The sequence below is a fragment of the Xylocopa sonorina genome, chromosome 8 (assembly GCF_050948175.1).
Source record: "Xylocopa sonorina isolate GNS202 chromosome 8, iyXylSono1_principal, whole genome shotgun sequence".
Classification (NCBI taxonomy): domain Eukaryota; kingdom Metazoa; phylum Arthropoda; class Insecta; order Hymenoptera; family Apidae; genus Xylocopa; species Xylocopa sonorina.
Genome location: NC_135200.1, coordinates 8,769,126 through 8,793,976, shown reverse-complemented (window position 1 = coordinate 8,793,976; position 24,851 = coordinate 8,769,126). Strand labels below are relative to the sequence as shown.

At 31.8% G+C, this 24,851-nt stretch overlaps 4 protein-coding genes across 7 annotated transcripts; 2 read left to right on the top strand and 2 right to left on the bottom strand.

Moving 5' to 3' along the window:
- Window positions 1-145: 145 nt before the first annotated feature.
- LOC143426078 (uncharacterized) lies at window positions 146-4,831 on the top strand. Of its 2 annotated transcripts, none has more exons than XM_076899207.1 (7): window positions 146-367; window positions 432-873; window positions 979-1,104; window positions 2,511-2,552; window positions 2,708-2,775; window positions 2,832-3,035; window positions 3,277-4,831. In XM_076899207.1, exons 2-7 carry the CDS (start codon window positions 534-536, stop codon window positions 3,358-3,360), a joined length of 864 nt encoding a protein of 287 aa, XP_076755322.1. In that variant the 5' UTR covers window positions 146-367; window positions 432-533; the 3' UTR covers window positions 3,361-4,831. The 2 variants fall into 2 exon arrangements, with proteins under 2 accessions (XP_076755322.1, XP_076755321.1); XM_076899206.1 differs by having other exon boundaries at window positions 147-367; window positions 451-873.
- On the bottom strand, window positions 3,743-5,924 carry LOC143426077 (protein CNPPD1). Its single transcript, XM_076899204.1, has 5 exons — window positions 5,614-5,924; window positions 5,449-5,545; window positions 4,919-5,124; window positions 4,702-4,830; window positions 3,743-4,624 (listed from the first exon to the last, which is right to left on the bottom strand). Exons 1-5 carry the CDS (start codon window positions 5,656-5,658, stop codon window positions 3,899-3,901), a joined length of 1,203 nt encoding a protein of 400 aa, XP_076755319.1. The 5' UTR covers window positions 5,659-5,924; the 3' UTR covers window positions 3,743-3,898.
- Window positions 5,925-6,232: 308 nt separating this feature from the next.
- LOC143426076 (actin-binding protein IPP) lies at window positions 6,233-11,784 on the top strand. The gene is made up of 7 exons (XM_076899203.1): window positions 6,233-6,524; window positions 7,050-7,578; window positions 7,681-7,846; window positions 7,909-8,255; window positions 8,339-8,685; window positions 8,881-9,101; window positions 9,171-11,784. The coding sequence occupies exons 1-7, from the start codon at window positions 6,455-6,457 to the stop codon at window positions 9,405-9,407; spliced, it is 1,917 nt and encodes a 638-aa protein (XP_076755318.1). The 5' UTR covers window positions 6,233-6,454; the 3' UTR covers window positions 9,408-11,784.
- Window positions 11,785-12,028: 244 nt separating this feature from the next.
- Window positions 12,029-20,752, bottom strand: Sf3b1 (splicing factor 3B subunit 1). Of its 3 annotated transcripts, XM_076899200.1 has the most exons (19): window positions 20,499-20,752; window positions 19,947-20,125; window positions 19,801-19,887; window positions 19,590-19,716; window positions 17,450-17,529; window positions 17,207-17,374; window positions 16,903-17,119; window positions 16,305-16,709; window positions 15,713-16,176; window positions 15,276-15,633; window positions 14,861-15,153; window positions 14,633-14,758; window positions 14,324-14,545; window positions 14,071-14,253; window positions 13,820-14,008; window positions 13,535-13,710; window positions 13,179-13,451; window positions 12,854-13,070; window positions 12,029-12,476 (listed from the first exon to the last, which is right to left on the bottom strand). In XM_076899200.1, the coding sequence occupies exons 1-19, from the start codon at window positions 20,524-20,526 to the stop codon at window positions 12,318-12,320; spliced, it is 3,951 nt and encodes a 1,316-aa protein (XP_076755315.1). In that variant the 5' UTR covers window positions 20,527-20,752; the 3' UTR covers window positions 12,029-12,317. The 3 variants fall into 3 exon arrangements, with proteins under 3 accessions (XP_076755315.1, XP_076755317.1, XP_076755316.1); XM_076899202.1 differs by lacking the exons at window positions 19,590-19,716; window positions 19,801-19,887; window positions 19,947-20,125; window positions 20,499-20,752 and adding exons at window positions 17,847-17,915; window positions 18,208-18,253; XM_076899201.1 differs by lacking the exons at window positions 19,590-19,716; window positions 19,801-19,887; window positions 19,947-20,125; window positions 20,499-20,752 and adding an exon at window positions 17,847-17,986.
- Between the last annotated feature and the right edge of the window lie 4,099 nt (window positions 20,753-24,851).

The window sequence follows — 24,851 nt, the reverse complement described above, 5'->3', positions numbered from 1 at the left end:
AATACTAATTACGATTTTGTTACCTATAATAGCTTTGCGCTTATATATCTGACATTATTATACTATATTTTTTCATCGATCGATATATATTATATATCGATATATAAATGTAATTCTACATACTATTTCTTCTCTTTACAGTCTTTCTTACGCAGTGAAATATTCAAGAAGGTTTAAATATTTTAAAAAGATAATACTTTACTCAATTGAAACAGTTTAAATCGTCTACGTATAATGAATGATACTATTTCCATTCTTACATTTTTTTTCTTTTATTCTTAGTATTCGAAAGAGACACTACGCTACGAGACTACTGGCAATGGCGCAGGGTTGACTCATTGTCAGTTGATTTAAGATCAAGATATGCGTACGTATCTTTAAGTGTTTAATGATATAATCTACATCCTTGATATTTCAACATTCTTAAATAGGTTGAATTATCGATTTTAGGCATTAGTGCTATATATGTCCTCGTAGTCGTATAAATTCTCTCTTAATATCGATGACGAAAGGGACCTTCTATTGTTGCGAAAATGTGTATGACGTTTTCAGCTTTATCTAGTCAAACAATATTTATTCCACGAGAAATTATGTACTTTGGTAGGAATATATCGCGGTTTTATCATGGTCAGCGAAAATTATGTTGCGTGAATAATTTTCTGTCAGGAAAACATTCCTTAATTTCGTTTAACGTTGATACGTGGACTATACCGAGGACATGTTATAGCAATGAAAGTAAAGTCCGTTTTTCCGAGACGTTAACGAAGGAAACAGCGAAAGAAGTGGCCTCGAAACTTACGCCAGAAGAAAGAGATCATTTTATTAGAGCTCTCGAAGAATGTAAATCAGAAGAAGATAGAGCTGGTTATCAACGTAATTACTTTTTATCAAGTTTATCTTTAAAACATAACTATCTTCATGTGTTACATTTAACTAATGTATATTTATAATAGAGTAATATTCGTTCGTGTCTTCAAGGTCAATTAGCTGCTTTTCGATGGTGTAATAAACTTGGAAGGCCTAGCAAAATATCATCATTAGGGGACGTGGATCCTACAGGCACTTATTGTCCTGTACCAGAGGATTGGCTTATGCGCAAGTATGGTATGGACTTGAAAGTATTATTTAATGTTTCTAACAACATCATAATACTAAGATACGAACCATATTAACTTCTTCATCCTACTAAATTGCATAAGTATTGATATTAAATATTCTCAGTCAATTAATATAGTATCACCGCTACTAATGATTTGTATTTTAAAGGTGAAAATATTTATTATTATCATATTGTGATTCAGTATAATTTTCATTGTTCTTTAACAGTATAAAAAATTTTCTTCCATCGCACTCTACATGGACATCAATCTGTAAGTTTATTTTAATGTATGTAGGACTAAACTATTTCATTGCAAGTGTGTGTTTTAATTCTTTTACATACTTCCTCTACTCTGACTGAACTTTCTGGATATTTTAAAAAAGACAACCACAGAGCCACACTTAGGTAATATATTACATTACATGTACATGCTTATTATCGTTTTCTTTAACACAACATACACACAGCTATATGATATGGTGGCTTAAAAGCAATTAAAACGTTTTATTATAAGTTATGCTTTTAGATTATCATTACACTTGTTTTAAATACCAGAAATTGTGTATTCATTCTAAATGAGAACATAATATATAATGATAAATATTTATGAAATGCAAGAAGAAACTTTTTTTCAGTAAAATTGTGTGCCGTTTAACAAATATATATTGTCCTATTAAATAATAATTTCATTAAGTAACATGAATACATTTATGATTTAAGATGTTGAGCATTTTGAAAAAATGCAAATATTTTTTACAAGAACTTTATGAGTTTCATCCATTAATTCATCAATGAACACAATGAATGCAGCAAGATACTGATATAAAAATAAGTTGAAATTTTAGGTAACTAACTTTAGAGATTTTCATTGTACAAAAATTATTCAAATATAGTTGCAATTTAATTTTAATTTTTATTTCATTTAATTTCTGTATGCATCTTACATCTCTGCATGGCCTCATAAATGCTCTCTTTTTGTGACATTGTAGAATGTATTTTTGAAAATATTGAATGGAATAGCTGTATGTTTAGCATATATAAATATTGTCTAGTAAAGTACTAGATTTGGATGTGTAAGTACATTTTAAATTGAAAAAAAATGTATTTTTATTTCAATAAAGTTTTGTTTTTAAAATTTGGTGTATCTGATCAATCAATTAATTATCCTATAGATTTTCTTTCATTTGTCATTATATGAACGATTGTTATAATTATTATTTATGTTAACAGTGTTATTACATTAAATATAACATTAAAAATCTTATTTACAAAACTATTGTTTCTATAACTTTGTATATATAAAAAAGAAATGCATGAATTTTCATTAGTTTATGTTTCTATAATTGATTAGAAAATAATACCCTGTGTTATGTAAAAGAATACATATTCACATTTTTTTTTCCTATTACAGTTGAAACTGTTCCAGAACCGACAACGAAAGATCTAATCTTAGGTATGAATTTTAGACTATATATAAATATATATATATATAAAAATCCAAATTTAATATTTATGCAGCAAACAATTTAAACTAAATACTTTATACTCTTCCCAGTTTAAACTGTAAACGTTGTGTTCAAGATATAATAACAAATAATATTCTTACAGTTGCGATTTCAAACGCAATTCCGTTCATCGGGTTCGGTTTTCTTGACAACTTCATCATGATCATTGCTGTACGTATTATAAATTTACACGATTTACGTTCATATCTGTAACGTGCTCATTTCAGGGTGATCAAATTGAGATTATATTAAACAAAAAATTTCCAATATCGACTATGACAGCTGCCGCTTTAGGGAATACAATATCCGATATAATAGGAATTGGATCTGTACATTATGTAGAACGTTTTGCTCAAAAAGTTGGCTTTAAAGCACCAAAACTTTCTCCTGTACAATTAAATCTGCGTAGAACAAAAGCAGCAGCTAACTTGGTATGACATATTTCAATCATTTAGAAATTAAACTGATCGACTCCAGTTTTTTTTAATTTTTCAATTTTAGTATACTAGAAGATATATAATTAACTCTCTCTCTCCCTCCCGCTCTTTTTTCTTTTATATAATTTCACAGGAACTATATAACTAACTTTCATGGAGCCGAATAGTTTAATTTCATTCCACTGTTTCTCCAATAATTTACAATGAATATAGAAAATAATTTGTAATAATTCAGGGACGAGTCATCGGAGTTACAATTGGCTGTGTTATCGGGATGACACCTATTCCTATCTTTTCTTACTTTCATAACGGTGGTTGAGATTTATAAATATTAAACGCTCATATGCAAAACTATATCAGTATCGCAAGATTTGCTTCTCACAGTGAATGGATGTGTAATAATAGAAAAAAAAAACCACCTACTTAGAATAATCACATGACCAGAAATTTCGCAATCATTTTCAACACTAATTTATGACAATCATAGTATTTATATAATATTGTATAATCACTGTAAGGTATTTAATGTATACATGTATATATAAAGTAACTGTAAATGTATCATCAAAACTGTATAAAAATAGTCGTAGTAACAGATGTACCACTCTATACCTTACATTTTGACATTATTATTTCTCATATGTTTGTCAAATTTTTATTCTAAGGGTTTACCACATACGTAACTATGAAAAACTAATACATTTATAGATATCTCATCTTCTTTATTGAAAAAATTATTTTGTTAGTAAGAATTTTCTCTTTTTATGAGCTCACAAGTTAGTAGAAAAAATATATTTTTTTCTTATTTTTGAAAACTTTACTAATAAACCACAATATATTTTATTAAATCTTTAAGTTTAATGCTGGTGATCGAGTGTTATTTTTGCAAAGTAATTTGCGTAGTAACCCCAGTCATGCAAAAGAATCTTCAAATCTATGCCTAAAATTTGTTTCCAATTCATATTTATTAAAAATTCGTCCGACAGAGTAGTATAGAGGAAAAACTTGGTTGTTGCTGATGTTTGTGTATGTCCTGTCTCATCATCTGTCGTATACAATATCTTTGTTGACTCTGTACCTGAATGTTCAGGTAACCATATCATCATAGAATTCAACCACCATCTCCAATTCGTATCTGTAATTTCGTTGGTTCCAATATTTTCACAATTCTGCTGGGATTGATTGCAACTTAAAGAGGAGGACATGAAGTCAGTTGTTAGAATATTCTCCGTCAAAGCTTCAATAGGCGATGATGTTACATCCATTATTGGATTTAAATCTGTTTTCATAATTTCTGTAGAATTTGTTGTTTGCCTTGGACTAAGTATTGTCCCTGGAAAGTAGCTTGCAACTAAAGCAGAACCTAAAAGAGTAACTATTCCTGCGGTATACGTCGCCAAACAAATGGATGATATGTTTACTACAGCATGAGCCACTGCTAGTAGTTGCATTGAATTCATTAGGCAACTTAGTTCTGTGTATGAGAACCATCCCCGTTTTTGTGCTTCTTTATAAGCTATATCTTTTTCCAATTTTTGCAGTCTCTCCCAAAAATCTTGATTATGAACAAAAACAGTCCAATCCTAAATAATATAGAAGATTTATAAGATATTGATAAAGTCAGTCATGAAATGTATAACAACATGATTAATTTACTCACAATAGCTTTGAGAAAGTCTTTTTCTAATTGATTTATTTGCGATATAGTCAGATCACCTGATTCAGCCCATTCAGTATTAAAAACTTCATCATCCTCCCCTTCATCATTCAGAAATTTGCTAGCCACCATCTATAAAGTGGAGACAATTATGCTTTGAGCAACAATATTTTTCCAAAGGTAAATTAATTTTATACGATGATAGAAAAGATTTTAATACCAAAGAAACAAGGAAGAGCTCTGAAGGTGCTACCCGTTGAAGATATTCCGGATTACAATCTTTCAACCTCTCCAAATATAGTAATGCCAAGACCAGAGAACATGGTGAAACGCACGCATTTCTAGAAATCCTGCTGGCCTCCTCTACATCTAATCTTTCAAGTGTATGACCACTCTTCACTTCGGTGAACAGTTCTGCTGCCAGTTCTAAGAATAAGTTTTAATTACATAATTTTTAATGATATAAGGTAACCAAGTACTTGTGTAACGTTATTAAAGTGTAACATTAAGTAATATATATACTTTTATATACTTATATTAACCACTTAAAACAGAATAACATACGTGTTGAAAAAAACCATTTTTTATACAAGTAACTTTCTAAGACTACGATATTGCTCTCATCAAAAGTATGAGTTATATAATCGTTACAATATTTTCATATAATTTAAGTAATTGTATGGAGAAGAGATATGCTATTCTTTCTTGTAGAGATAGATTAATAAAAATCAGTAATTGTAGCATACCAACCAGTAACAGGTAAACTGAGACAATCGGTCACTGGCAATTTCGAATAATACAATGACTTTGATATGCGATTTAAAAATTGGTCATGATTACCCATGCTCTGTAAAAAGACATAAGAATAACAGTTTATCGTGCTTTTTAGAAAAATATGGTGAGGACCTACATTACCTTAAGTTTTGACGGGGTTCTTCTTCTTCTTGAAATATTCGTCATGTTAGAACGTAAACGAGGATAAAGCGACCTTTTCACGCGGAGAGGGAATAAAAACACGCGGTCGATATTTTTCGATTTAACGATACAAATTTAAAGCGAATAAAATTCAAATGTTAATTTCGACGAGCACGAGACGATTTATATTCCCCATCCGTAATGAACAGGGCTAAAAGTAGAATATCACTCGTACCACCATAAATAGTCGATCAGCTGACGCGGGGAGCGTTAATGCAATTTATTCCTTAAAACGGGTACGCGCAAAACTGTACCCGTGCATCGAAAAGATTGACCAAACTAAACAGCGTTTTATATATTATCTTCGACCATTTATATGATGATTCTACGTTGTTACGCTGTTGGCATAACTGCGAGGCAATGAACTTGTAATTGAGTTACCAAAATCGAACGAGTAGAGTGTGTGTGAGCGAGTAGAAAGTTTTAATTTCAACACACAAAAACAGGGTTCAAGTTAATATACAATTTCAACTGCATTTGGTACAACGTTTCATTTGCGTGGAGTAAAAAGTTTTACGTTCGATGGAAATCAACTATTTCGCCTTGAGCCTATCGATGATATACTCGTAAATTGTGTACCGTAGGTGTGGTATTAGTACACACGTATACTCATTATTAGTGATTCTTTTGTAGCTACTTTCATACACTAAATAGGTTATTTGACATATGTCAGATTTCTTATTACCGAATTAGTGACTAATTGATAGAATCAAGAAAGGTATGAACCGAACGGAAAGTAATATCAAGCAATAATAAATTACGTGAAAATGTGGTGGTAGTGATGCGTTTAAAGGGGAAAAATAATACAAAATCGTTCCAAAGCGTCTATAAGGTGCTCTCGCGTATATGTCGTAAGTATTCTATACCTAACTTTTTAATTGTATGATCCGAGCCATGGCTTTTACGAGGTAATGTAATTATATCGTATGAAGTTTGATAAATCGAATCAGTTCGATTCAAATGTACTTTCAATTGCTTTTTGCGTTTTTCAAGTTAAATATTTCACGCGTTTGGAATATCTAACGACATTGGAATTTTTCTACTAAATACCAGAAACTATAATGATCTAGTATCGTACTCTGTCACTTCTAAAGCTTTTAGATATATATATATATATATTGTATCCTCTTGGAAGAATTTTCCACTTTTTTGTGATTATGTAATTAGTTTTATAGCGTTTTATTAGTTTTACTACATAATTGGACTAATATGAGACAATATTAATGAGTCGTCTGAGTAGTCGATGTGATGCTGGTTGAAATGTTTGTGAAATATTTATGATAAATACACTTAAAAACTCTGAAGTACACAATCACATAAAGTTGTAAGATGTTCTGTTTATGAAACATTTAAATAAACATAATGCGTCCTTCTAGGAACGGCAGATAAAGGACAACTTGATGGTTTCATGGCGGATGGTGCAGTGCCGCCAATAAAGAATGGCCATAACTGTAATAATATGGGTTTCGCAACACAACCAGTAAAGCAAACTTCTGATGTATCTAACACTGTCTATGCCGTGGGGCAATACGCCCCAAAGGTCTTGAAGAATTTAAACGCCCAGAGATTAAAAAATCAGTTTAGCGATGTGGGCCTGGTTGCCGGCGGTAGTATCATTAGAGCACACAGATCAGTCCTGGCGGCTGGGAGCGTGTATTTTAATGCTATGTTCACCGGTGGTTTGGTCGAAGAACAACAGGAATTAGTAGAGATTCATTCGGTATCGGCTAACATTCTTTCTCTCTTGGTGGATTTCATTTATACTGGGAATGTTAATATTACCCAGGACAATGTGCAAGAATTATTTGCAGCTGCTGATATGCTAGAGTTGGATGAAGTAGTGTTTGGTTGCATTAACTATTTGAAACAGCAACTTCACTACTCTAATGCCCTTGGGATTTATAGGTGAGCCCAATAAGACTGAAGCAGAAGTTCTTCAAATTATATGTTTACTAAATATAACAAGACTCGTATAGAACAGTTTTCCTGAATAATTGCATTAAATAGATTTGCAGAAGCACATAACAGATCAGATCTTTTGGAGACTGCCCTACGCTTTATACAAGTCAATTTTCCTCAAGTGTCCCAAGAAGAAGAATTTTTGGATCTGCCGAAAGAACATCTTATTCAGTTTCTCAGTAGCGATTATATTCATATTGATACTGAATTCCAGGTTGGTAATTTTATATGTGCTGTTTATATATATTTTTGATATTTTTCGATACATATTATTAGGTCTTCCAAGCGGCGTATAATTGGATCGTTCATGATATACCAACAAGAAGATGTTATGTATTCGAAATATTAAGTCATATACGTTTACGGCTGTGTTCATTAGCGAGATTGGAACGCGTTATTTTGGAATGTAAAGACGCGAGTCTTATTGTTGCATTAAGATCTATACAAAAGGACTTAGTATCAAATAAAGGATGTCTTGTGCCTCTTCACGCACAACCGAGACTCTGCGCTAAGAAAAACATTTTAGTGATCGGTGGATCACGTCGTGAACATTCAGCAGACAGTTGGGGTAGAGCTGCTGAAAGTACTTATGAAACGATCGAAAAATATGACATATTTACAGGGTACATTTGTTTATCAGTTGGAGTACACGTTAATATTAATTTTTTGCAGATTAGAAATGATTAAATTGCAATCGTTATTTCAGCCAGTGGAGCGAAGTAGCACCGATAAGTATAGGACGAATACTACCGGGAGTCGCATTGCTAGATGGTAAAGTTTACGTCGTTGGTGGAGAACTTGAGTCATGTATTATTGCCAATTGTGAATGTTATGATCCATGTGACGACGTATGGACTCCGATTGCTTGTATGGAAGTACCCAGATGTGAATTCGGACTTTGTGCCTTGGATAATAACTTGTATGCATTTGGCGGTTGGGTGGGTGAAGATATTGGCGGATCAATAGAAATATATGATCCAATAACTAATACTTGGACACTTGATGGACAACTTCTTGAACCCCGTTTTAGCATGGGAGTGGTTGCTTATGAAGGTAAATTAATTTAATTTGGATAATAAGATTTTCAAGTTTTCAGTGGCAACTAGTGGAACACTTTCTATTAGGTTTTACATTCAATTTTATATAGTTACATAAGAATGTGCTACCTGAGTGATACTAATAATAGAATAAGTATGTGCAATGGCATATTAATGCTTCTTATTACCATTGTAATTGTGTGTTGTTTAGGATTAATATACGTAGTCGGTGGTTGTACGCGTAATAGCAGGCATCGCAAAGATGTGATGAGTTATAATCCAGTAACAAGAGAGTGGACTCGTTTAGCTGAAATGCTTACACCGCGCTCACAAATGGGGATCACTATTCTGGACGGATATATTTACGTTGTTGGCGGTACTAATAAACATCAAGAAGTGTTGACATCCGTCGAACGATATTCATTCGAAAAGGTGGGTCATTTTTTAATTTGTTATAATTCCGTTTGAATTGTTATGTCTTATAATATTGTTGCATTTCAGAACAAATGGAGTACTGTTGCATCTATGAATATGGGCAGATCATATCCGGCTGTCGCTGCGGCTGATAGCCGACTTTATGTAATAGGAGGTGATCAGTCTCAGGAAATTAATTTTTATCGTACACAGATTACTATTTCTACCGTTGAATGTTATGATCCCCATTTAAACAAGTGGCATGAATGTGCTTCGTTGCCGAGAAGTAGAGGTGAAGCAGCGGCAATCGTTGCACCTTTTTGATCGAAATTTCCCTTTTGAAAATGACAAGTTTTACATGATATGTTGAGCATATTTTATATCACTTTAATCACACGCGTTCCCCTATAAATTTCATAACAATATTTGCAGCATCTATTTAAGATTTCTTAAACGTAAACATGATATCAAACGAGAAACATATGTTCATTGACTATCTTCTTTTGCGCCGTATATACGAAACATGATCAAGCGTATATTAATCTAAAATGTATTTTTTTATAAATCACAATTTTAACAGTATCATTGACAACATTTTTTTTTGGTTTTTTAACGAACATAAGATGCAACAGGATTTGAGAAAAAAAGAGAAATGTTCCATAACAGTACAGTGCTATTTTCTGTACCCTCGATATATATACTAAATTCACGTACACTGATTTCCAAAAAAGGGTTTATTACATGCATTTACTAATGAAAGTAGCTGAAACTGACTTCCATATATTTTAAATAATTATTAGCGTAAACAAGAAAATTTTGTTAGTTATAGAAGTGACTGAAAGCCTTCACATTCTCTATAGTCATTTACCAAAGTTATATCGAGAATACAAAATATGATATTCTATTGTAAATTTTATTACACTACAACGAGAGATAAATGGAAAACATATTTGCATGTAGTATGCGTGGAACGAAATCTCCATAGTGTAAAAACAACAAAAGTGGGATATATATTTAGTTCTCATCAAGAATCGCGTACGTAATGTACGTTACTTATCCATTTTTGCTGATATAAGAAATAACAAATACTTAATATTTACTGATATTATCGCTTTAATTAATTTTTTTATAATCGTGTAATCTTATAAATTGTGAGGTCACGTTTTATACAGTCACATGTAATATTTGTAGCTTAAGAAACCATTATATATATACTTTTTTTCTTTTTTGGTAATAACATTTATGGTAGTTTGATGTTTTATTATTGCAGTTGAGTTTACGTTTTAAATATGTGCCTGTGTGGTGCTGCATTGGAATTAAAAGTCGAGATGCATTCCTTTTATATGTCACAAAATTTGTATGTGGAGATCGTTTTTAAAATTCTAAAAATAAATCTTGAAATTATATGAAACATGCAAGTAAATGATAAGTATGTTTGAAAAAATTAATAAGTTTTTAACTCGTTATATTATACACATTGCTCTTGCAAATTCATAGACGTTAATAATAAGTACTTAGCTTGGAAATGATTTTTACGATATTGATAAATGATTTTCAATTGTATATACTGTGTCAATGTGATTCTATAATCAGCTGCTCTTTATGTTATCAATGTACACCAAGAAGTTTCTACCACATCTATTAATACTACACATTTCGTATACCAAAGTTTTGTTTAACAAATGATTCATATAAAATAATATTACGAAATAATTGAGGTGTAACAAAAATCTGTGTTGATTTGCGTTGCTACTCTTTTTTTTTATACATAGACTTTTTATTTCTAACTGTATAAGTGAATTGATTATTTTACTGAATGTAAAATATTATACGCTTCGTAAAAATTGTGCTCCTAAATACTTTATTCGCTAAGAACAGATGTTCGGAATTCATTAAAATGATATCGTTGGAGCGTGTCAGAAATTAGTTAACACATTTGTTTGTTACATTCAATTATAATGTTTTAATTATATCCTTGATATTATACCAATTGTGAAATACTTTAACTAATATGCTTTTTGTTACAATTATATAAACAGTTCGAATCTTTAGTGTTTTACTTCTTTCTCAATTATTTTCTCTATGAAGTAAGCATAAGGGAGAAATTTAGTTTAGTTTACTTATTCTATTATATTTGTAGACGATATGTATTTGTTATATACTGTTGTAACAATTTACGGATATGTACGTATACGTTATCGAAGTGCTATTAGGGATAAATGGCTTTTATATTGTAATTCAGATATGTTAACGAATATAAGAGCTTAATTTTTAAATTTCGCTTGATTTCCAACTTGAAAGTATAAGTACAATAGTAATACGTATCACACCTTTGTTAATACCGGAACTAAAGGAATTGCATTGAATTCATAAATAATCAAGGTATATCATAAATACAATGTTATGTATGCCTGTATACATTAATACACATATACTTTATGCTACTCTAAAAGGGAAAAGTCTATTTGGAGATACAGACATTTCACACGCAATTTTTATACAAAAAATATTACAATAAATGTTTAATAAAAAAAGCAAAAAAAGAAATACAAATAGTATATAAAACAAACACGATTGTACTCTCCAATGATATTTGAAAATTGTAATGTGTATAAATAAGTTCAGTATGTGGACGTTTTACACGATACACGCTATAAAATATTAAACTATCTTGGAAATTACAAATAAATATTTAAACATACATACATTGCCACTAGTTTTATTTAGTTGTTAAGAAATTAAGTTTCAAAAATAAAATTTTAAGAAATTAATGCTTTCTTTTTTGTTATGATATCGTTTTTACGAACGATATAGCTAGGTTTGCTTTATTTTTATGTAAATATACAAATACCGACTTTCCTAATATTGCAAACAACAAAAGAAAATATACTTTAAATTTAAGGAAATGACTAAACGATGTCTTTGAAAAATAAACTCGATACCGCTTAGAATACGAAACACTTTATTTGTATAAGGTAACTGACATATTTTGTTTTTAAATGAGTCTGTATTTAGAATCAGTATCTTCAATTTTAGAGAATTTATGTATAATTCGTTTAAAGAAGTCCAAGAAATAAATAGCAAAAGAGTTGGCTGTAGTACCTATATCTTATTGCGTCATGTAACATAGAACTATTTCAGCTGATTTATAAACAATAATAAACGAATGATGTCTAACCTTTGCGAAGATTATATAAACGTATGGTACACATCTTTTATATATACCTAGAGTCATTACAAAACATAGTCCAATTCGTACCTAATATATTGATTCTTTGGATCATTCATGATTCGCGGATAACCTGCTACAAGAGCATCTTGTCCACCTATATAAAGAGAGTTGTAAATTTTCCAATATACATCTCGTACCTTCCGTGCTGGGTGGAATAATCCCTGCGGTTTAAAAAATTGTATTAAACTGTAAATTATAAACTAATATAATAATATTACGTTGGTATACCAGGAAGACTAATGTTAAATCGATTTTTAAAAATATCAACAAAACTGATATTTACAAAAGAAATCAGCGTCCCTACTATTCACGAGTTCTATTACACTGAGCCCTTTTTCATATGTTGTCACATACTAAGACTGAAATAGTTTCAAAGAAGATAAGTAGTGCATACATCGTAATAAAAGAACAAGGAAAATGTAAAAGTAACAGCCCTACTTTCTAAACTCCATAGTTAGTCTACATAGCACTGAATTATATGAACTCAAATACAAAAATTCCTACAATACCAACATGTACAATGTATGAAATTACATACCTGTAAGGTGTACTGCAATATTTTAATTGGTCCAAGAGCGACACGTAAACCATCCACAGCGTCCATGAATGCTTGTACTAAATGTGGAGAAGTTTCGAAAACGTTGGGCCATACGTGATTTAATAAATGTATCAATGCATCTTCGCATCCAAATCCATAAACACCTAATGCCATGTGTTTAATGGCAGCACATGCGGTTTGCCTATGCACTAAGTCTCTGTAACGCAATAAGAATGTCTAATTAAATTGCTTTATTAGTGTACTGAGTTATTATATTATTATTTTTCACAGAGGGAACTAGTTTCTGTTCAAATTATTTTCTTACCTGTCCATAAGCGCATCTTCTAGTAGAGGACTAACAGCGTAAATGTAATCTTTTCCCATTTCACCGATATATTCGAATAAAAATGATAAAGATTTTAGTACACCATTTTGTACATTCAATTCCGGTACTCTATATTCGTTCATTAAAGCAGGTAGTACTGTGAAAGGACTGCAGGTTTCAGCTACGATAGCTATAGCTACTGTAGTGCATACACGATTTTGACGTTCTTGTACTTTTAAGTTGTTCAACAGAGTTGCTAATACATCATGAGGCCTGTATAATAGAAGATAAAAGTCTAGATACAACTTTGCTGTAATAGGTAAAAAAATTGTATTTGTAGTTTAGTTTATAATTACCCTATGGCTTTAGCAATATAACCGAATGTGTTTACTGTTGCTCTTCTGATCGCCTTTTTGTGAGCTTTGAGTAATTCCAAAAGTTCGAAACATATTCTCATCCATTCCCTAGCAGATACGTACTCAGGTCCTCTGTCTGCAATTCTGCCTACGAGATCAATGCAATTTTCTTGCACCTAAAAAAGTAATAATTTTATTAGAAATGACGTACCTTCATCTGTGTTTTTATTCTTATATGGTGAAAATAAGTATTGAGTTCATTCATTATTTCTAAATGATACTTACCTTTTCATGTCTATTCTTTAGAATTGGAGTAAGTCGCGGCAATAAATCTTTAATGGGTGGTGTCATTTTTGTCATTCCTATAACATTAACAATGGCTTTCAATGCGCCTAAAATGCTACCCAATACTTCAGGATATTCTTCACCCAAATATTCATACAGAACAACACCTAAATGGCCCATTAGTTTTTCCTATAGACGAAATAGAAATTAATTTTTTAATAACTTTACATCAATAAAAGTCGTATATTCACCTCTTGGCAAGTTTTCATAACAACCGCAATTCGAGATATTAAATCTGCAGCTTGTTGTCTCACTTTTGCAGATTTATTATTCAATCTCCATAATATTGTTCCACATATTTGTGGAAGATACGCTTTCACCCTTTTTCCCAATGTATTCACGATAGTGCCGAAACCATTTAACATTACAACATCCTGCATAACAAAATATTCATAGTTAAAGAGGTATAATTTTAATTAACACAATTTTATAAAGATTACAAACCTCTGTTGTTTGTTCTTGAAAGGCATATAAAATACCATCGATAAGCTGCTCTTCCAAACGAGAATCGACATCCGCGGCTCCCAGATTACCCATTATTTTTTCAATAGTTTCCATAACCATTTTTCTGTATTGTTCATTTTCATCCTTTAAATCATCTACCACGCGGTTAATAATTTCTGACGCACCAACTTTATTTGCAATTTCTACTGTTGTATCCACGAGCTGTATAATCACAAATTTCAGCAAAATTAATAAAATCTATCATCGTGATCATCGTTTACTACGATTAATACTATATGCGATACATACTTGTCTATAATTTCTACGATCTAAAGCCATTCGATGATTCCAGAAATGTTTGAAAAAATGAGGCAAAATTTCATCCTTAATGTATTGCGCTTCTACACCATCCGTTCCACAACATTGTTTCACCACCTATTAAAAACAATTATTTACTTATTAATACTTATTTAAAGGTGCACAAAGATTTATAAAGTTTCATTTTATTAGCTTAATTATTGTTGAAGGATGGTTTACTTTTAAAACGATTTTCTTCATCTCTTCATCAGGCGACTGGAATTCACGAATGAGGATTAACATTACTTCACGAGTATAGTAATTAGCGTATTCAGCGTCCATAAGTGGAATCAAATAACCAATAGCTTTTAAGAACGCAGCAAGACCTTTTCCTCTATGCGTACGGATACCCTTCCAAAGTGGTTTCAATACAGAATCGAAACTTTCGATACCATAAGGTGTGGCTGCCTCAGCCAAAGCAGCAATAGCTAAAGCAGTAATAGTACGAACTTTTTGTTGTTCATCAACCAGACCTGAAAATCAATTGATAATTCGTTAGATTAATTTCTAAATTAATTCGAATTTCTCGAAATATTTGTGTAAAAATACTTCATATGACTATTTTCGAGTTATCAAGTTGCAGAATACTAATTACCGTGTTCTATGATTTCGACTAAACTCTTCAGATGTGGTAATATAGCGCATCCCATAAGGATAGCGATTTGTTGTACAATTTTAATACCCGTATGACGAGCCTGCCATGATTTTTTACTGCGACACACAGCTTTAAGAAACGGAAGTAAAGAAGGGATTCCTAACGCCGATGCAACTACTGCGAACGCTCTGGCTGTAGTGTTACGAACGTATTCATCGATATTATCAATATCTGGTCTCATTGTAGAAATCATCGTTGCTAAACCAGCAGCTTTTGCCAGATTAGAGATAATTTCTCTTCCTTCTACACGAGCATAGTAGTCTTCATCAATGAGCAAAGGTTCAATTACGACCAAAATCTAAAAATATATTGTATGTTAAGATCAGTAAAAAACAATATTCTACAGAAAAGTATTTTTCAAATATTTATAAATTTACCTTATGTACATAAGGTCTGACCAAATCATCAAGTTTGTAAAGAATACGATCGATAACTTTTACAAGAAGATGACGCTCTTGATCTTCCAACGTTGGAGACATGAGAAGGGGGAGTATCTGATTGAACAATGGGCCCGCACCAAATTCTCTTGCTTTATCTGTAATTTGTCGCAAAGCAGCTTTCCTCATTGGCGGTGTGCCATTTTTTATTTTCAATAATAACTTCATGATTTTCCTCTCTTTTTGCTCTTCTGGACTAAGTGTCTCTTCATCAACATCGACCAACAATTTATCAAAATATTGTGCGTCTTCCGGTTTCATGAAAGGCAAGTTCCCTTTCGGTTGATTGTCTACAAATTTTGCGGTCTTATCCTCGGTTTGAATGAAGAATCCCTGCGGCGTGCCCGCAATCGGTGTTGGTGTTGCAGTAAGTTTCCTCGCAGGTGTTCGAATTGGAATGTATCCTATATTAAACAAAGATAAAAGTAATGGTAAAAGAATATCAGAGAACATTGTACATTTGCAATTCTGTTTATAATTCTGTAGCAGAGTGGGTAAAAAATTCAAAATATACAATATTTCCAGATTTTACCTGCAGGAGGTTGCAAAACTTTGTATCCGGGTGGGAACAAAGCATCCAATTCATCGTCTGAAAGTGGCCTATTCCTCTCGTCGATTTCTCGTTCCCAGCGATATGCTTGAAGCTGTTCCGGTGTCATTGACATTAAATGCCCTGGTGTCGGAGTAGCTAGTCCCATAGCTTTGGGCCCAGTTGGCGTTACACCGCTGGGTGTTAAAATTGATGTTTGATGGGGCGTTGTGAGAGGAGTTGCTGGTGTTTGCGGTGTCATGGATCCAGGCGTCTGATTCGAAGGCGTTTCATCCCATCGACTTCGACGTTTGCTGGCTGACGGTGTTGGTGTTTCTTGTATTAAATCTCCCGCAACCCGATCCGTCCTTGGAGTCTCTGCCCACCCACTACTATGACCAGGCGTTTCTATCAATTAAGAAGGTATTTATTAATTAAAATAAGGAATGTATAATATTATATATTAATATGCATTTTGATATCTATATCACACTATGTTTTTTGTAAAGAGTGGAACATTGTGAAAGTTCATCTACTATCAAAGTATACCTTGTTTCCAAGCATTTCAATTGGTTAATAGAATTATAATATACATTTATACCGCGTTCAGTTTTCGGTGTTTCATCCCAACGATTTCTACGACTGGAAACAGTTTTTTCATGAGATGGAGTTTCTCTGCCAGGAGTAGCTGCGCCTGGTGTTGCATGTCCGGGAGTGGCATCCCACATTCTTGTACTTACACCTGGTGTAGCACCAGGGGTTTCTCCACCTTTACCATGCCCAGGTGTTTCGTCCCACCTAATTGCAGCTGGTGTTACCTGATAACATTTTAGAAATGAAAATTTTTATTTGGTGTCTTTCTTATTTCAAAACTAATTTCATTTATCAAATACTTATGTATTTACATCTGCGTTATCCCAAGATGTTGGCGTTGCAGTAGTACCGCTTGGTTTTTTAGGTGTTGGAGCATCATCCGTTTGATCCCAACGACCTCTTTTTTTAGGTGCAGGTTTAGGTTCACCGTTTGCTTTTAATGTTCCCTCTTTGGCTTTCTCTGCCAGTTTCTTTCTTAACTGTAAAGATAAATATTGTAGAAATATTTGTATATACTACAAAATTATTTATATCAAGAGTAACTGGTCGCGTACCTCGGTTTCTTCTCCTTTGAGTAACTGTTCGCGCATAATCTCGGTATACGTCCTAGAACCGATGTCTGGCGTCTTACCACCTGTAATCAGGAACCAAAAGTCACGCAAAGCGTAACTATTAGACATTTGTTCAACGTATGCTTAAACTTTCAAAAACTTCTGAACATACCTAGCCATTTTATAATGATATTTATTGTTAAAATGCCCTTAGAATATTTAGGTATATTCTAAGTAAACTACTGAATTCACTCTCGTTTCCACGTTGCATATACCATCGAATTAACAAACAGGTTTTTACAAAGATGAAATATAAGAATAAATTGTAAGTAAAAGATCGCGTTAATTGATCAACGGGTTTGAGAGAGCTGCAGCAGTAGGTGGCATATAGCATACGTACGTGAAAATTTGGTGCCATAGGGAGCACTGTCCTGCTCATGTCTTCCACATCGAAAAATACTTTAGCCATCTAAAAATCAACTCATTCTTGTTATTAATAATATTTGCACACCGACCACTCATACTATTTTTTCAATATTTACGTTCTCTCGAGAAATGTCTGATACAATGAGAATTAAGCAGTCCACACATACTAGGCGTGTAAAAGAAGAGAAATTAAAATGGTAAACAAAAATAATCTAAGAAGAAAGAATGCCGCGTTAAAATTTATGAAACAATAATTCAATAAAAAAAGAAAAGTCTCATTGTATCACTTATACGACGTGACTGTAATGCTCTGTGACAATTCAATCTCGCTTAACCTTCGACATAGTATCCTCGGTAAGCAGATGATTCCAAATGTGCAGACCGTCACTAAGATTGGAAAAAAATGTATACATTAGTATGTATTTGAAAGAATCACATTCACTCTCTTCATTCAAGCCAGTATTATTTATTTCTTAACGCTTCAAATATCTAGGCACAAAGAAATCTTAAATCTATTAACTATGAACAACTGAGGTGATTATTTAAATCATATTTTTCACTTATGTTTAATAAAAATTATATAGGCATCGTATAATTTATACCTTAACTTATTTAAGAATAACAATATCTCATTAATGAACTAATGATATTCAATTATTTAGTTTGAGAAACTCTAAGTTCAATTTCAATAATTTTATTTTTTGAAAACTAATTATGTTCGCCTCAATTATTATAGCTGGTAATACCACAGCAAAAAAAATGTATTCACTTAATGAGTATTCACTAACAATTAAACATTGACTATACAGATTGATTACACTAAAGTTTTGTGACATTAAACATAGATTTTGCTTGCTGTAGTATTTTCATACTTAGTGTTTTCTTTGAATATGTACATATAGGTTTATCTAAGGAATATAAAATTTAATGTGATTTGATGGAGACACTTTATTTTATGAAACATTTAGTTAATTTATATCTAAGATGTATGATAAATGAGTTAAATTGTGTTATGTATAATTTTTAACATAATTTACATTTTTAAAAAAATTCAAGTTATTTTACTAATTATTTGGAGAATTAAAGAACATAACTATTTTAGGTAAATTTGATGTAATAGTTACTCGTTTATATTTTGTATATTTATTTTTAATAAAGGTAGAAATGTAATAAAATAAAGAATAGAAACTATAATGGTATTGGTATTGAATTATTGAAATTTTGTACAATCTGAATTTGCAATCAAGTATAGAATATCATGAACTGATGCAAAAGAAGTCAACTTGACTTATTTTCCCATCTCATTAGACATAATATGTATAATATATATTAAATAAAATTTAATCTTCATCAGATAAAAATATCAAGTTGACTTTTAATTATATGCTAAAGCATATTTAAGGTGATTTCATTTTATTATAAATTGTAGTGATAGAAGCTTTATTGTGTGTATATTTTGTTGCAATATAATTACATACATTTAACACGAAAACTGTAGAAATAGTTGAAAACAATATGCCATAATGTAAATTAAGATAAGAGTAAGACAAAATTTATTGTATTTATATAATATATAAGGAAAACAAATAGCAAAGTTTTTTTAATCTATTACATTGCGTCAAAATATTAACAAGAATAATAATGCATAAAAACACTTAATATCTAATTACCTGATTCGTTTTCAAATTTTTTAATTTATAAAGAAAGAAATACCAACCTTCTGCAAAAGGATCTACACGCTCAGGTGATATAATCATTCTTCGCCTTTTTTGCCTATATTCATCTTCCCTGTCAGCTATGGTGGGTCGACGTCTATCCGCAAATGGATCATAATCTTTTTCACTCTAAACAGTAAGAAAATTAAGTATTATAAAACTTAAATTATCGATACCAAGATGTTACAAATAATAATTCATGAAATAGTGTACCTGTGCAACATCATTGAGTAATGCTGCTGGTGCAGTATATCCTGGTCTCTTGTTGGTGCTAAAAGTTGTTGGTTCATAATCTTCATCCTTAAACAAAAAGTGATATATTTAACATCTATTTATTAGCCCAATAAACATGAAATTACCTCAATTTCATCGTTGGCTGCTATTGACGTAACGTATCCTTCGTATTTATTATTACTTCCATCGTAAATATCTTGATCGTAAAAACCAGTCTTTCCTAACCCAACTTGATCTTTCTCAGCTGACGCATTCTGAATCTCCTTTTTCTTTGACTGTATCTCCCTTATTTGTGCTTCAATATCTAGAAGTGAATAACTTGTATCGCACGATAAATCAAGAAAACTTCTTTTACATGTTTACTACACAAAACTTCTTTTATATGTACTATATACATTTGTATAAGAGTAATTTGAATTTTTAGCTAATAATATAATTCCTGATATGCAAGTAAAATACAAAGTATAAGATATTAAACTTATTAGTGTATTTTTTGTCAGCTTATTTTCAGTCAGTTTAATCTTAACTATATTGGGATAAATGTAATTCAGTGTTTGATATATACACCAAAGTAATTTAACAAATAATTAAAAATGTTTATTTAGCTAGTTTAATTAAAGGAGCGCATAATAAGGTCGAAATGATTAAAATGGAAAATTCAAACACAACAAACAAACCTTCGTGTGTTCTGGGAATGGAATCCATCGTGCAGCGTCGAAATCTGACAGCAAGTTGTCCGCGAAAACTTCGCCAGAGTTTGCCTTGATTTTATTTCACGTATCTACGGATAAGAATTATTCTTGGGATATCACACAAGAATTGTTCGCACACTTCACAGCACATTCGACGCAACGTGTAAAATATTCAGCAGAGGACCAAATTTCGTTTCTTTACCAATCTCAACGTTAACGACATTATAAGATGGCATACACTACCAATTATTTTGCTGAATCATAAAAGGACGTTTACATGGAAAATACTGAGCTTCTAATTTAAGGAGGTACACAACAAAATTTCCGCTTCATACAATGGCCAGAATGCTAGAATTACTTACGCATGCAGTACTAATTCTAGATAGAGTTCATAGATGACGCTAGCATACATTTAATCTAATTTTGTAAATGTTGCGAATAGATAAGAAATAATTTAAACATAAATTTTATTTTTCAGACAAAATTTAGGATATAATAATAGTCGATTAATCATTTTTATTTACCTTTTGACTTTGCCAAAACAGACGTACAACAATAAGTTCTCTTTTGTAGTGGATTTTCAATTATATTAATTTTGTATCGGTATTCATTATTTTTAGGTGAATTGTCATATTTTTTATGTAAACATACCTTAAATTATTTAATTGCACCGACAGATAGAAGAAATATTATATTATAACTATTTGTGTTATATAAAACTTAAGTTTTATCGTAATTTCTTTTATATTCCAATAGTTTTACTACAATTTATTGTATATTTCATTAATTCCATTGTAATAAATTGCATACTTTAGTAATTGTATTTCAATTTCTTGTATATTTCCCGCTTTAGAGGTAAGAGAGAGAGAAAGATATATGAGAAAGCTATAAGAAAGAGTGAGACAGATGCTACTGACTATACTTTAGAACCCGTGGCGCCATCTCTGTGAAAAGTGCTCAAACTGGTCGCTCAGCATTATCGACAGCGAAGTGAACTACTGAAGCACTAGCGCCATCTCTCGGAGAAGTGCTGAAACTAGTCGGTAATTAGTTTCACTACTTTACCCAGAGATGGCGCTAGTAGTTCTTGAGTAGTTCACTTCGCTGTCGATAACGCTGTGCGACCAGTTTGAGCACTTTTCACAGAGATGGCGCCACGGGTTCTAGAGTAGGGTCGGTAACAGTTGTCTCACTCCTTCTTGTAGCTTTATTATATATCTTTCTCTCTCTTACCTCTAAAGCGCGAAATATACAAGAAATTGAAATAAAACTAATAGAATATACAACTTATTACAATAAAATATACAATCAATTACAATAAAATGAATGAAATATATAATAAGTTACAATAAAACTAGTGAAATGACAGTAATTATTATTTCTGCCCTATGTAAAGTTGCAGAGTCTTGCAAAGAGTTCAGAAAATATTAAGAGAATGGCAAATAACTTAAGTGTAGTACGTAGTCCTTAGCATATCGTCTTCGAGAAATGAATTAATCTCTCGAAAACATTATCAAATACCCAAATCCACCGACGAGGAGGTGACTACGCAAGGATCCATCCCTATGTCCATGTGTCTTTGGCACAGAAGGTATCGAAATAACAAAATCAATTTTCTTGCTATAGCAGCAAATTGTATAACAAATAGTCAAATGGATGCCATAGGTTTGTTTGGTTTAAATTGATCTAAAATAGTAATCTTTAGAGATAATTATATAGGCACTAGAATGATAGACAATTTTAAATAACAGTTATAATTATTACATTAAGGGAAGGTTTTAATGATGATAATACAATTTATTATAGGAGGATTTTTTACTTACTGAAATGCATCTAGAACGAAGCAAATATTTTGAATACGCTAGATTTACGGCATGGAAAGATAATAAAAGGTAAACAATGCACACGAACGCAGGCAACAAATGTTTGCTGATAAAGTAAAATTTATTACCACCATATTATTTGCGAAATTGATATTCTCCCAATATTTAAACACGCTCAGTATCCCATACATATATATATCTTTAATGCGTTTGAACATTGTTTTGATATCATTTATTAATAATATAATCTAATAATTTATTAAAGCTTAACTCACATGCTTTGCAAACTATTGATGAAGATTTTTATTGCATTATCTTTGGAAATTTAATTACACTTTTGCTGCCGTGATTCACGCTCGACTATTTAGTCTGGTATATTATCAATAAGTGTTTGTTACCTTTTTCTTGCAAACTTATTTCGCGAATGACATACTAGCTTTTACATCAGTTTCTCGGATATGTAATGTCCAAGAAACGAGAGGCTACGTGAAAGTTCTAACATATCTAGAATAGTTATTAGGAATCATATTAATCATGATAATTATTCTTGCCTCCAGGCTCTGATATAGCTGATCGTATCCGTGAGACTCTCAGGCTGAAAGACTCTTTTATTCACTCTGCAACCGCTCTTGTAAGTACATAAAGTAATATTTGTATGAAATGTACCTCATTCTTGAACATATTACCAGAATTCTTGATTTCATACTTTATAAAGCGAACACGTGACTCCTATCTTTGTCTTTGTTTACGTTATTCGTGAAAAATTGAAAGCGATCTGTCGAATCTTTTCAATTTACTCTATATCAGTCAGATTGCAATTTATATATTATATCTAATCAGAGGTACGGTAGTGCAAAATCATTTCCTTGCCTCAAGTGGTGATAGAAGAAGAAACCGTGATCCTTTTCCGCAGGTGTAGTGTGCAATCAAGATAATTATCGCTTATCAGGAATATTCTTATTGTTGGTTATTTTTCATCGTCTGATCTGTATTTTATATATCTTTCTTTTAAAATATATTTAGAATATTTCATAGCAGTTGTATCGCTCGGGGGTCAGAAACAATTTATTAGAAGAAATCATAAATGGATTACGATATGTATAGTTTAAATTAACATAATAATGAAAAAATACTTTTACCACTTATTTTACTGCACGAGATAATTAGAATGCAAATGGACTACATAAATTGCCAATGCTAACCGTAAACAATACGTCAGTTAACTTCGAAAAACTCCAGCGGGTTTTTTTTTTATACGGTTCGGCGAAAGATGATGTCGTTGTTTTAGCTGAAATACGTTTTTCTGCTTCTTCGTCTTATCGTTTCGAAGAATATTTAATGAATTCTTGAAATTCTTGTTTCTATGAGAAAAACATTTCACAGTGATTACCACGGTGTAATATTAATACGATAATGATGTTCTACCTTAAGGTAAGAATCAACAGTTCACTCTTTCGATCCATCAAAATCAAAGCAAAGTCAAAATCAAAACAATATCGATTCTTATTTGATAAAGGTGTTCGATTTAGATCGTGATTTGCATCGTTCCCATCGCACGCGGTATTTGTTGTGAATCAACCGGATTGCTCGAGCAAAGTGAACCGGGTACGTTCGTCTTAAGGTTTCGCGTGATCATCGTTCGTTAAGGGTAAAGAATTTACAAGCGTGCCTTGCCTTGTACGCCAAACAAAAGGAAAGCATTAAACAGCGAGCCGTTATCGACTGTCCACTTTCGTGGGAGCGGCTTATCAGCGGAACATGAAATGAAGCTAAATATAGAAAGCACGTTTGTCACAATACATACGGTATATGACCTGAGTACGTGCCATCGATATTATCTATCTTTGATGCCCGAGATCATCGGCAGATATTGGAAAGTCATAATACTGCAATCGTGTTACACTTTGCCTTCTTGCGATGAAAATAAAACTGTGTCGCGTATATGGATGTTGGATCACGGTATATTATTTACTAATTATTGCCACGGTTAACCATACAGTACGATAACTAGTCAGGCGGCCATTATACGAATATTCTATCATCTGAAAATTCTGCTATCCGAACAGGTCCAATTCGTACTATTTCCTGGAAATATTATTTAATATTTAGGTACAATATACTATTTCCTTTCCGATCGAAGCTAATTCTGAACAAACACAGTTGTTTATGTCAAATAATGAATTATTGGTAATTGTGAAGTCAGAAGGAGAGAGATATATGAATATGTACACAAGTTTCCAATTCTTTTATCCGTATTTCAAGGTCAGTATTTGAAATTTTCTATTGTTCGAAAATTTAATTACTCATCTCATTGATATATCTCTTTTATTATACATTATGTATTTTTGATCTTATGTATACTATTTATTCTATACGTTATTATATATATTCGATGACATTAAGAAACGAATAAAGTGATTAACAGATCGTATCATTGTTTAAGCAGAACGATGTCTAATAATAGTCTTAGATAAAACGGTTCTGAAAATGATATCAAAGGTATCGATTAATATTG